This window comes from Coturnix japonica, chromosome 12 (genome assembly GCF_054131305.1).
Source record: "Coturnix japonica strain WE chromosome 12, WE-NBRP24, whole genome shotgun sequence".
NCBI classification, from domain to species: domain Eukaryota; kingdom Metazoa; phylum Chordata; class Aves; order Galliformes; family Phasianidae; genus Coturnix; species Coturnix japonica.
The window spans coordinates 3,711,462-3,723,862 of record NC_140674.1 but is presented as its reverse complement, the minus strand read 5'-3'; the positions used below and the strand labels follow the sequence as shown (position 1 = coordinate 3,723,862).

The following is a 12,401-nucleotide window of genomic DNA, read 5'->3' as shown; positions in this document are numbered from 1 at the left end:
TGACAGCAGAGAGGGCTGAGAATTAATCCATGTAAGCATCAGGAAATACAGGAGTTTCAGAACATGCCAGAAAGACTCTGAAATGGTCTTACTACTGACCCCTGGGTTCAGCTGTTGCTTTATGGCTTAAACTAGAGCGAACATGAAACAGAATCCTTACCTGTAATTAGGCTAACAATGCGAAAATTAAGAATTCTGTAATAAATTAGCTGATGCATTTCCTTTTACATCTTTAAAATGATTCTGAAGGGAAAAAAGTGACTTGCATTTCAATGAACAAGAAAGCTAACAAGCAATAGAGTCCACTGACACTAAATAAAACAAGAGAATAAAATGGCTTGACATTTTCCATTCACATTGGCCAAATTGATGGGAAATATTTCTAGAAGAAACAGACAGAAGAACTACAGGTCATTACGTCCACCTGCCCCCCAGTGACAGCCTATATACCAACTCACAAAGTAAGTAATTCAAAGTAACATCCAATTTCTTAAGACAGAAATGTTTTAATCGTCCACTTGAGCAAGACAGAAGAACCTGCCTCTCAAAGGCATCATCATCTTGAGAAACTTTTGCTTTATAAAACTGTTAAGCAAAAGAGTATCTGGTTTGAGCTCTTTCTGAATGAATCCTTATAAAAAGAAGCTACCCATCTAGCTATACAGATAAAAGTTATTGGGCTCATTCCTTTGAACTTCACTGCAGGGAAAAAAAAAAAAAAAAGGTGTTGTTATTTGAAAAACCTCATCTTGCAAACAAAGACAAAATACAGGACTACAAACACTCCATGTAGAGCTGCATGACATGCACAAAGACTTATTCAACTCCAGTTTTAAGGGACAGCCATAAAATACAGGTCAGCAAGCTGAAACAGGACAGTGACATCCAGAGATGTTGCACTAAACCACTAAACTACTATTAAACTATTAAAGGATTTCTTCCTCATGTTAATCAGGATGCACGTGATTTGGAACTAGGAGAAAAACTCAATCCCCTGAAGTATTTGTCACCCAGATAGAAGGCACATTTAAAATCTCACATACGAAAGCAAATATAAGATGTTATGGTCTGCCTCCTCCACACCAAAAGAAATAAACAAAAAAATACCTGAAAGCAAAACTGTACAGTCTGTGCTAGGAACAAAAGCATCCAAAGTGCTTTGTTTCATCCTGCCTTCAAAAGAAATACGAAGAGAGAAGCTGAAGAAGGGCATGCAACAGCTTCCAGGACTATGAGATGAGAAACACACCAACAGAGATCTCAGAATTGCCACCCTTGGAACAGTCTGACTTTTCTTCTTATCCTTCAAACAAGCTAATCTCTAGCTACTCTCATTTCAAAATACTACAGCTGAAATATTACCACAAACCTCTCTCATTCCCTTACACCTCCAAGAGCTGAGTTTTAAGCCAAGCAATTCTGAGATCCTGAGGGAGTAAGGCCAGGTAGGTTAATATAAAGCATGGAAACTGAAATTAAACAACTCTGTAAGACATCTCTGATCCAAGAGAGGAGGCAAAAACAACGAATGAATAACTGATCTGAGCCTCAGCTCACTAATGTGAGAGCTGCACTGGGGTTTCAAATCCCCTGCCTAGAAGAGAACATTCAATTTCAGTAATGCAGCATCTTTAGCTAAGGTTCCTCAGCAGCTTCAACCTGAAAACTGTCACACATACTCCTTATACACACAGCACATGATTTACTAACATACACCCAGTTGGGTATGCTCACACAGAGCTTTATGTAAACACATACACCAATGTACAGCCACTGACTGGACAGATTCACCCAACCCAGCCAGTTGATTCTCAGGCACCTGCTGTACAGCCTGGGTGTTCAGAAGTGGTCATGGATCGGGGAGGCCTTCCCCACCCACAGCAGTGCTAGTACAGAACATGATGCAGCTCCTGCCAGACTCACCGCATACATTCAGTGCAATCAGGTTACATTCTGAGAGTTACTCTGCAGGGTCAATATGATTAATCTTTTTATAAGTCAATTGTGTACGCTACCCAGAAACGTCCTCTTTAGAACTGTCTCTAGAGAACTGGGGGAGCAACATGGAAAGCAGCACTTTCAGGAATGAAAGCTTCCCCCAGATATTAAGGTTCCCTAGGAGTCAAAAAGACCTCTGTTGTGAATGGTAAATTATTGAAATGAGTTCTGTTGCTTACAGAAGTGTCCCAGCTGCAATGAGAAAATGTCTTTATGGAAAAATAAGGCTGGAAATAAAACACCAGTGTGTCTTTCTGATAAAATGTGAAATTAATTCTACAACACCACAGCTGAAAACTTATTAAAGTAAATACACATATGTGGGGTTTTTTAATTGAGTACATTGTGCGCAGCTCTATAACAGAACTGCACAGAAGAGTTAATTCTCTTTCCAAAAGAGGTCAATATGCTTATGGTTGCTTGCCACCATAGCTGCAATGACCTAGAGGACATAAGCAAGTCAGCATTTCTGGGGAGAGATTAAATCTTAACAGACCATAATGTTTCAGTTAGAGGGAAAAAATATTGAAACAGTAAGTATCTTTGAGCATAAAGCCTTGCTTTAGGTCTGTAAGAGAAATTAAAAACTAAATATCTAAATATCAGTTGAGCAGAATAGCTCTAAATATTGTAATCTGTTATACATCTCAGACTAAAGATAGGTAGGAGCTATGGAGGAAATACAAGTGATGTGAGCAGATGGAGGAGCTGGGGAGCCACACCTCCTGTGTCAGAGCACTCAGCCGTGCAGTCCAGACAGGATCACAACAGGGACGGGTTTGCAGTGTGAAGGAGGAGGAAAGAGAACATCCAAGGTCTGCAAAACCAATGCCTTAATTACTAAGCCCACGATTTTCAATATCAAATGATGTTACAAATTTTAATAACTAGAACCAGTCTTTCAAAGGAGTCTGCATTTCTCCTTAAGGATATCAGAGACTGAGGGGGCTTTTTCCTTAGCAGTCATTTTTTGTAGAAGATCCTCATCTATTCCTTTCCATTGCTGTAGTACCAACTATGCAGCCAAGATGCCATTGTGGATCCAAACACAAACATTTTGTCTCAAGCCATCACAAAAACTTAAAATTTGTGGTGAGGAGAAAGCAGTAAAGGTTATTTGTCAATTTTAGCCTTGCTTTCAGCAATTTCTCACAGTATTCTACTATGCAAGTTGGAAAGTTGTGATCTATATGGGTGGAGAAATGGTTGAGCTCCAAGGACAGTGGCTAACATGCCAGTCTCTACCCGGAGACTGGCAATAAGGGTATGAAAGAAGATTACACTGGAATGTGTCCTATTCCACATCTTTATCATACAGCCAAAGCCGGGAGAAAATGGATTCCCATCAAGCATGCAGATAACATGAAATTAGCACAGAGACCACTCACTGACATCAAGGGCAAGACTGTTGTGGGCAGTCTGGAGGACTAGGCTAACAGGACACTCAAATTTGAGAATGGAGAAAGACCTGTCCCATGGCAGAGTAACAAATCCCTGCAACTCCAGGCTGCAGACTGGCTAGTTGGGGAACAGCTCTGCAGAAGGTAACATCAGACTCATGGTAGCGTGTCCTGGCAGTACAGGTCATCAGCAGCTTGAGCTGCATTAATGTAACGCGGCCAGTACATCAAGGAAGTAGATTATCCTCTTCCACTCAGCACTTGTTAGCCTGTATCTGGAATATTGTGCCTGTTTCTGGCCCAGTACAGCCTGGGGATGGGAACACTTCCCCAGTGGGGCTTTTCTTGCAATAGTGCATGGTGGGAGGACAAGTGACAACAGTCAAGTACTGAAACAAGGAAGGTTCTGATCAAGTAAAAGGAAAAAGCTTTTCAGTTTCAGAAAAGTCAAGCAATGAACAAACTGCTTAGAGAAGCTGTACAGTATCCAGCCCTTGAGGTTTTCAGAACCAGGCTGGAAAAGCCCTGAGTAATGTGCTCTGATCCCAAAGCCGACTGCACTTTGAGCAGGTCAGAAAAGAACCTCACAAAGTCCCTCCCACCCCAGCGAGCCCATGACTGACCATCACTGCCACTCTTCTCTGAACCCCCTCCAGTCCCAGTGTACCTTCCTTGTGATTTGGGGTTAGAGGTGGAAAGGAGTAAAGAAATCAGAATTATGCAAAGATCTCTGCATTTTGGAAAAACAGAATTATAAGAACTACTTATTTTCTATTCTCTTATCTATTATCAATTTTCTATTGTCTTTCTTGGTTTTGAACACTAAATTCACTTTTTTTTCCTTTCTCTAAAAAACATAAAGGTGACCCTTTCACAGCATCTTGGCCCTTAGCATCAAGAGAGCTCATAGCCCATCATTCTGTGTGAGCAATGACTGCTTCCTCAGTATTTTCAACACTTTACAACCATGTAGGCTTAAAGAATCCAGAGTTGTTCTATGCATAAACAAATGCTCCTGTAGAAATCTGATAGCAGGACCAACAGAGTGCTTCAGGAAATGTTCTCACAGGAGTTACCAATATGCTCAAATAGAGGGACGAGGAATTACATTTTATAACATCCACCTTTCTTTTCCAGTCAATATGAAAGGGGTATATAACAATACCAGAGTTGTTTTACCTTCAGCTCTCAGACTGGCAGCCTTCTGGGTTAGCAATCAGGTTGCACTGTGCTTTTTTATTTTTTAATTGATCACCTACAAACTGATACATTTACTAAGGAAATACTAAGAATTTCTCATTTTGCCCTTTTCTTACAGGACGTGTAAACAGATGATTTCTGCTCTTTATATCTTTCTTGTTAAGATAAGTTAAGCTTATCTATCTGATGAAAAATATATATGGCCTCACAGGAAAGACTACCCCCAAAACTTTCAGGAAGGAGAAAGACTTGCCAAGAAAAGCCCAGGACCTAAAATCTTGGCTCATGAACTCCAGAAACTGGGATACAAACTGAAAGCCAGTATGTTTTGTTTGCATCTAGAGCGAAACACATGCTTCTGTCCATTCCTACAGCCTCACTAGCTATGCTTGAGGAATTAGATTTAGGGTGGACGCTCTTAGGATAAAAAGGAAAACAAATGCACAAAATCTAAATCTCTTAGCACTATATATTTAGGCATTAATGTAGGGGTGAACCTGCAGACAAACACTAAGAGGAGAATCAAAACAATTAATAGCAAACACTGAAATTCCCACAAAAATCTCATTCTGCATTGTGTATCTTAAGTGATAGCAAACAAGAGAACTGCATCACATGGCCTTGAAGTTAAAAAAGAAAAAGAGCACAAGACACAACAGAGCTTGAGTCGTTTCTAATAAATTAAGTAGTAATTTGTAAAAGAAATGAAAATACAAGACAAACCTGCCTTAACATTGTGTAATAGAGGATTGTTTCTGCATGTTCCCATTTATGGGCCAGAAATGGGCAAACAGCGCTAAGAAAAGCAGCCTGTTAGCAAGTCTTATACAGCAGACAGCAAAATCATGGGTTAACTATGGTCGTATGTTAGATACAAAGCTGAAGCTCCCTATCGATATGCTGGATATCAGGTATGTCAATTATATGATTTTAAGAAGTGTTAATTGATCTTCTAAGACATGGTTAGTACTATGCTGGGGCTATTCCATTCACATCAAGAGATTAACAGTTACTAAGAGGATGGCTCAGCTGTCAATTGTCACTTGAAAAAGAATCATCAAACTTGCTAGACAAAGTGGCTGTGTTCAATGAGATTCTTCTCAGGTCTGGAGGAATGTTGTAATATGACAACAACAAGACAGTACATAGCTAGTATATATTAAAAAGCTGCATGAACTCATTTTTATGTCCCTTTTTAATTACTTCAAACACTTGTATTTCAATCTGATAAATATTTCATACTACAAGTCTTCATAGTTTGACATAGGGCTCATTAAAAGCCTAGTTATGTGACCACAAGATGATTAGATGAAAAACAGTTTGCAGTCAATTTTAGATAGATGCATAACATAATAAAACTAAATTACACATACTGGAGGCCTGCCAGGACGGCCCCTTTTTCTTTTTCCTTTGACTTCTGTTTCTTCAAGCTCACTGCCAGCATCTGAATGTGCAGTAGTTTCATTTGTAGAATCCCTAGGGGGGAAAAATACTAGATAAATGAAAATGATTTGAAATCAACAAGTAATCTATAACTGACTGATTCAATTTATAGTCCTAAATCAGGAAAGAAAAAAAAAAATAAAGCATTAAAAGGCTTGCCACATTTATTCAGCAAACTAAGGAACCAAGCAATGCCACCCCTGGCAAAAGTCCTTACCTTTTTATGGGCTGGAATGTCATATTATAGACTGAAACTTATTTAAATTAACAGCTTCTTTTGAAATCAAGTTGCACTTCTAAAACTTGCTATATTAAGCAGCACATTGTCAACATACCCATCCTACATAGCATATTCACTAGTATCAGCTTTCTTTTATAAGTATTTTTGAGCTGCTTTTAAAGTCAGAGAGAAACCATTCGGGCATCTGATCTGGCTACCACATCATCAGGATACTTGCACAAGTTCCCACTAGGGTTAAATCATGGTTTTAGTCACACTTGAAGACAACACCATTGTGCAGCTGTTAATAAAGAAAGGATTAACAGTGACCATGAGGCACAAACCAGAAGATTCAATCTTAAATTGTTTAAGATCCTTGTAGCTAGGAAAATGCTTTCACTTGTGCAATAATAACAAAAAACAAACAAAAGAAACCTCACAAAGCTCGGATTATTAGCAGAGAAGCCCATAATAATTTTAGCAATCCCTGGTTTAGACTAAGGCCATACTCAATAGGGAAAAACATTCGTTACCTCCAATTCCTCTTCTTTCCCCATACAAGCCAGGCTCACATGTACCTGCCTTCAAAACAGAGTTGGCTGCTTGAAGAAACTCAGCTTTTAAGTCATGTTCCAAGACATTATATTTTGCCCAAGATAAAACCACAACCAAAACTACCTCTTAATGATGTGCATTGTTCTTAGTTTGCAAGACCAGCAGTGCAGGACATCCCCACAAAGGAAAGAATACCTGTAGTAATGCCCTACATCATTCAAAGCTGGGTCAAGTCTAATTCTAATTACAGACTTCCTTAAAGGCAGCATAATTTTTTCTCAGTTAAATTGCAGTGAAACTTGTATGGGGGGAAGGGGAAAAAAATCATATCTTTTCCATTATCTTATAAACCCTCCGACATAAAAGGCATTGCTGATCTGCTTTGGGGAAACCGAGAAGCATCAGCAAGCTGAGACCAACACAGATATTCCACACTGTCTGTGAGTTCTGTTCATCTGTTTTGTTTCTTGTTTGATCAGGAATACCTCAGAAATTTGCTGCACCACCAAGAAAGGTATTCAGTAGTGCAGAAAGATGCAAATATATCAGAATCGAGAATCTTCTGATACTTGTCTTGACTGAAATTAGTGTATTTCCTTACATTAGCATGTTCCTCCTCTAACACAGCTGATTTTGTGGAACTGTGGTGAAATTCTTGTATTTTGAGGGATGATATTCTGACCTTTTCCAGTGTACAAGCACAAGAACACCATGTGGTGTCCATTTACTACAGTTGGAACAACACAGAAGCCACAACGACCTGCTTTTCTGACAGGAACACTGATTGAATACCCCACAACAGCCTGCGTATCCCAGAAATGCATGTGCCCACATTCAATACAAACTGTAATTGAAGCATGTTCAAGTTTTCAGACTGCATGTTTTTATGGTGGTATTTCTACAATGTAAACTAAAGTTTAGGTGTGAGGAAACTTGAGAACTAACCTCAACATCCAGATATGAATTTGAAAAATAAATGAAACCAAATGAAGAAAAAAAATAAATAGTCCATGAAACCCAACAGCAGTTCCAAATGATCTGGTTAAACAATTTCACAATGATGAAAACCAATCCAGCATATACGGATGAAAACAAAGCCCATGTGGACAGATGGATCCAGGCCCTGCACACACTACACTCAATGTGCACAACATGCATTTGCCTCACAATGACAGCTTTTCTTTTTTAATAGCTTCTGAATACAGAAGTGAGGAACATGCATAGAAATATCTGCTGCATTCTGTTGCTGCAGATAAATTAAAGCCATTCACTCTTGCTCTCTGTAGAAAAAACAGCTGCTGTCTCATCCACACAGAGCCCTCACAAAAAAGTGTCAGGCGTGGGGTGGTCCAAACAATGCCACAGTTCTGTGGAAGCGCTATAACTTTGTTAGCTTATAAAACCACACACCTAATGTCACGGAGACAAATATTAGTCTCTATTATAAGCAGATTCAGCAGTCTGCCATGATAAATGGCTCTAACACTTCCCCGAAATGCTGAGTTATGGAAGGAAATAAGTCAAACCACGCTACTATTTTGCATGTATCCAGTCCATGCACATCTTCATTTTGCTACACCCTGTGTCTGGGTCTAACTCCATCTACTGAGATCCGTGTGTCTAGCAATGGCTTTGGAGCCCTGTGTACGAACATCTGAATAATGACCAACTTTCCCTTGAGAAGGGAAAGCACTGTCTCAAACCTCAAAACATTTCTCTGCTTCTCCTGTTGGAACAGCTCTCATCTGCTAGAAGCTTTTTTTGGAGAGGCCCAAGAAATCAGTGAGGTAGGATTCATTTCATCTTACTTTTAGACAGACACAGTACACACACTGAAAATCTGCAATATACCTCATGCTGAAGTCACTGTCCAAAATTAGCTGGACAATTTCTAAGTTTTCTTCCCTCCACTGATGGTAAGGTGATCTAGAAAAGGGTCTCAAATACAAATGTTCACTATTGTAAAAAGATCAATCTCCCCCTAACAGTAAGTGGGGAAGAAAGAACATTTCTTCCCATAAAGAGCATAAGCTCGTAACAGGGGAACAAATTAATAAATAGATCATGTTTATGGAGAGGGATGACAACCTACAGTCCTTGGTTGACTTAACATGAAAACGAATACCTGCAGAATTTCCAGAAGCAGGGAGTTCTGTTGGAACCATGCAGCTCCTGGACAAAAAAGGTCCTTGCACTGAGGCCTAGAGCTCCTGTGGTGAGTGGGAGGAAATGCTTCTTGCTTCTGCTGAAGCCTTACAGCTGCTCTGAGTGCACACACCCATGGCCCTTTCTTCTTAGTTATGAACTCGGGGGAGGAGGGAAGCATCTCAGAACTGCTTGCAGTTCTGTCAGGTTTTCAACACTTACTGAGACAAGCATCTGGCCAGCATCCATCTTTCTCGTTCCCTACACATCTTGCCGAGCTGCTAGGAAGCAATTTTTCCTGTGGCAGTCGCCGGCAACTTAATAGACCAGAATTACCCTATCCTTATATTTCATGTGTGTGTGACTCATCACCTGAGAGAATAACTTAGGCTTCACCATAATTTTCCATTTACCTTTCCTGAAGCTGTTGGGATGGAAAGTGGGTCTAAGAAGACCTGCATAAGAGGAAAGGCAGCAGTGCTGAAGGCTAAGCTCTTCCTCTCCAAGACACCCCAAACATTGCAGAGACATGAGAGAACTTGGCAGAGCATGAGGAAATCTACAAGACTCGGCTGAACAAAGTAAGAAAGAAAATCATAACCTCTTTAAGGAATCTAAGCATACTCTGCCTTTCTTTCTGGTTTCTGTGGTGGCAGAGGCATTCTAGAAAACCTGGCAGTAACTCCAGAACGCCTCCTAAAAATTCTGGATATTATTCTGAACTTGTAAATCCTGGCCAATGAAACTAACCATGTGGTAATGAAGAATGAATGGGTTCCTCGTCAGCCCTTTGTTATGTCATGCTTCTAAAGAAAATATTTGACACAGTAAATTTCAAATCTCTGCAAAATAAATCAACTGAATTAAATTTACCTTCGTTATACTACTACACAAAGCCTTAGCTCTGTAGTTCATATGACCACACCAAAAACCTACGTTCATATACCAGTTTTAGTAAATAAAAACACTTCTGCAGACCTTGTCGATGCTGTTGAGGTGGCTCAAGGTTCTGGCGGACATAAATCCAGTAATTGCTACCACCAGCCTCAGCCTTGTGAAGAAAAGCATTCACAAAGAAAAATGGCTAAATGCACAGGCTCATGAATCATGGATGAATCAGCTCCCGAGGTTGATCTTCAAAACCTGAGAGCATGCCTCACAGCAAACATGACTCATCCCACCGAGGCATGGCTTCCAGTCACCTCGGCCACGTAAACCAGGCAGAGCACTGTGCTATGTCTCAAAGACACACAGCATTTTGCCTTTGTGACACTCTGAAGCCATTTCAATAAATCCAGAAAAATTAAAGATTTCTCCCTTTTTGTGTCCCCTCAAAGGGAAGAATTTTGCCAGGGAATAACTGGTACTGTTATAGGTACATGAAATTGACTTTAAGACTCTTTGTCTAAAAGGGACGGCCTTAAAGGTTGATTTGGTTGTTTTAAGTTGCACAGTATTGGTGGCTTACCGTCACCTCAGTCATCTCTGGATTGAACAGAACTGCACTATCAAATGTCCCTCACACTTCTCAGCTGGTATGCTGAGTAACGATATCTATTAATATGCATTATATAACCTTGAATTCTACGTTGTTTCATTTACTTTTTAAGGCCATCTAGACTTGTGAACTGGAAACGTGAATATCCCTTTCCCATCATCACAGTGACAAAATAAAAGCTTTCTGTCCCAGCACGTTTCACAAACACAGTTACTTGAACAAGACACACGCAGGTTAATATTAACTGAGAACATGTCCTGGAACGCTGTCCCTCAGTGGTACCCATCACAGCCACCTGCTGCAGGCTCACAGGAATTAGCTTTTCTCTGAAAATGGCTTTAAAAATAGAGGAGATAATGGCAACACTGGGCATACTATTAAGGTCAAATAGTTGCACAGTTGTTGAAACATTCAGATTCTTAAAGGGACTTAAACCTGGCACATCACTGAAGGCTGTTTTACACGCAGTGCTAACTGCCACGCTCACCTCTCCATGCCCAGCACGTTACCACTGACTGCTGCAGCACTCACTCGGTGTGGGCCCTGCAGCCAGTTGCAGCCAGCTCTGTGGGTATTAAAAAGGGCAGGAAAAGGCCCATGAGGAAACAGCACCGTGGGACTGGCGTGGAGCAGGGCACGGGAACATCGCCCGTCTGCTTCTACTAGAAAAGCCAGAGGCTTTTTGCACAATAAACACAGCTCACTGGAAGAAAGAGTACCCTCCTGGAACACACAGAAGTGCTCAGTTATGACAAAAACCCACTCCTGTTTTTGAAATCTAACATTAATAAGCATAAAAGTAGCAAATGCTTGTTATTGCTTTTCACGTCAAAGTACAATCTCCATATAAGGAACCAGCCCTTAGAAGAAACCCTTCAGTTTTATAGCTTTTTAGCCTATGATGACACAACGAGGTCTGGAAGACCAATCTGCTCCCTGCTCACTAATGCATTTTGAAAGGTGAGAAATTGAGGTAGGTAAAGAAGCGCATACTCACTGTAGTACTGGCAAATCTGAAGTAATCATTTTTGCAGCACTCTCGAAAGAGCTACATAGAACTTCTTCTCAAAGTTATAGCAAGACAACTACTTGGAAACCTCTGTCATGAAAAGAATGTCAAAGTCCAGTCTGTAAAAATGAGAAAAAAAGTGTTAGTTATGATTCCAGAGCAGTCATACATCGAATGAAAACCGCTGTAAACAGAACTGCACTCAGACTGAAGCACGGTCGCTATCAGCCCATCTGGAGCTCAGACCCAGCATCCCCAGGACAGTGAAACCATATTCTTGCATGCTGTGGTTCCATTTCTGGCTTAGGGTTTTGCTTCAGGTGCTGCTCCAGGTCTCTGTATTGTGAAATCAAAACCAAGTATTTTCTATTGCCTCCCATGTGTATTTACTGTAACTAATACAAAAGTGCAAACGGAACTGAGAAAATTTTAATAAACAAGATTAATATACAAAGGTGAGCAAGCAGAAAGCATGTCATGATGTAGGCTGAAGGAATGTACTCTCTCTTCACAGAAAAACAGAATAAATTTGAGAGAGAAAAGCTCGGTTTCATGAGAAACAGCCTTGTTTAGTTTTGAATACAGGTGGAAAACCCACACTAAAACATACAAGTTCTGATTTACGCATGACAACAACCCTGGCGATATTCCCTTAATTGAACTACGCCTCTAAAATCAGACTAACAGGCTCACAGATCCACATGGCTGAACTTCAGACAAGATAAATCAGAAGCTGGGCAAGTGTCTAGATGCAACAGGAAATATTTAACACAACAAAATCAAAGTTTAAGCAATAAATCAGACTGCATGCGTGGCACTGCTAGACCCACTAGTGATATCTCTGCAGGCAGGAGACTGGCCAAGGAGCTGATGTCAAAGTGATAATAGTGACTGCCATTGAACAATGGGGCAGTGAGGGAGATGTGCTCAATC

General features: G+C 40.4%; 1 protein-coding gene across 7 annotated transcripts in view; it reads right to left on the bottom strand.

Moving 5' to 3' along the window:
• The window catches only part of STAG1 (STAG1 cohesin complex component), a 149,441-nt gene that overhangs the window by 106,022 nt on the left and 31,018 nt on the right, over positions 1-12,401 (bottom strand). For 5 of the 7 annotated variants that reach the window (XM_032446719.2, XM_015870971.3, XM_085512618.1 and 2 more), the window contains 2 exons: positions 11,457-11,587; positions 5,972-6,074 (listed from right to left, as the gene is read on the bottom strand). The exons of 1 other annotated variant lie outside the window; for it this stretch is intronic. In XM_032446719.2, the coding sequence (XP_032302610.1) occupies positions 5,972-6,074; positions 11,457-11,485 (132 nt within the window). In that variant the 5' untranslated portion in view covers positions 11,486-11,587. The remainder of the gene's footprint in view (positions 1-5,971; positions 6,075-11,456; positions 11,588-12,401) is intronic. One more of the 7 variants, XM_015870973.3, reaches the window with a different exon arrangement.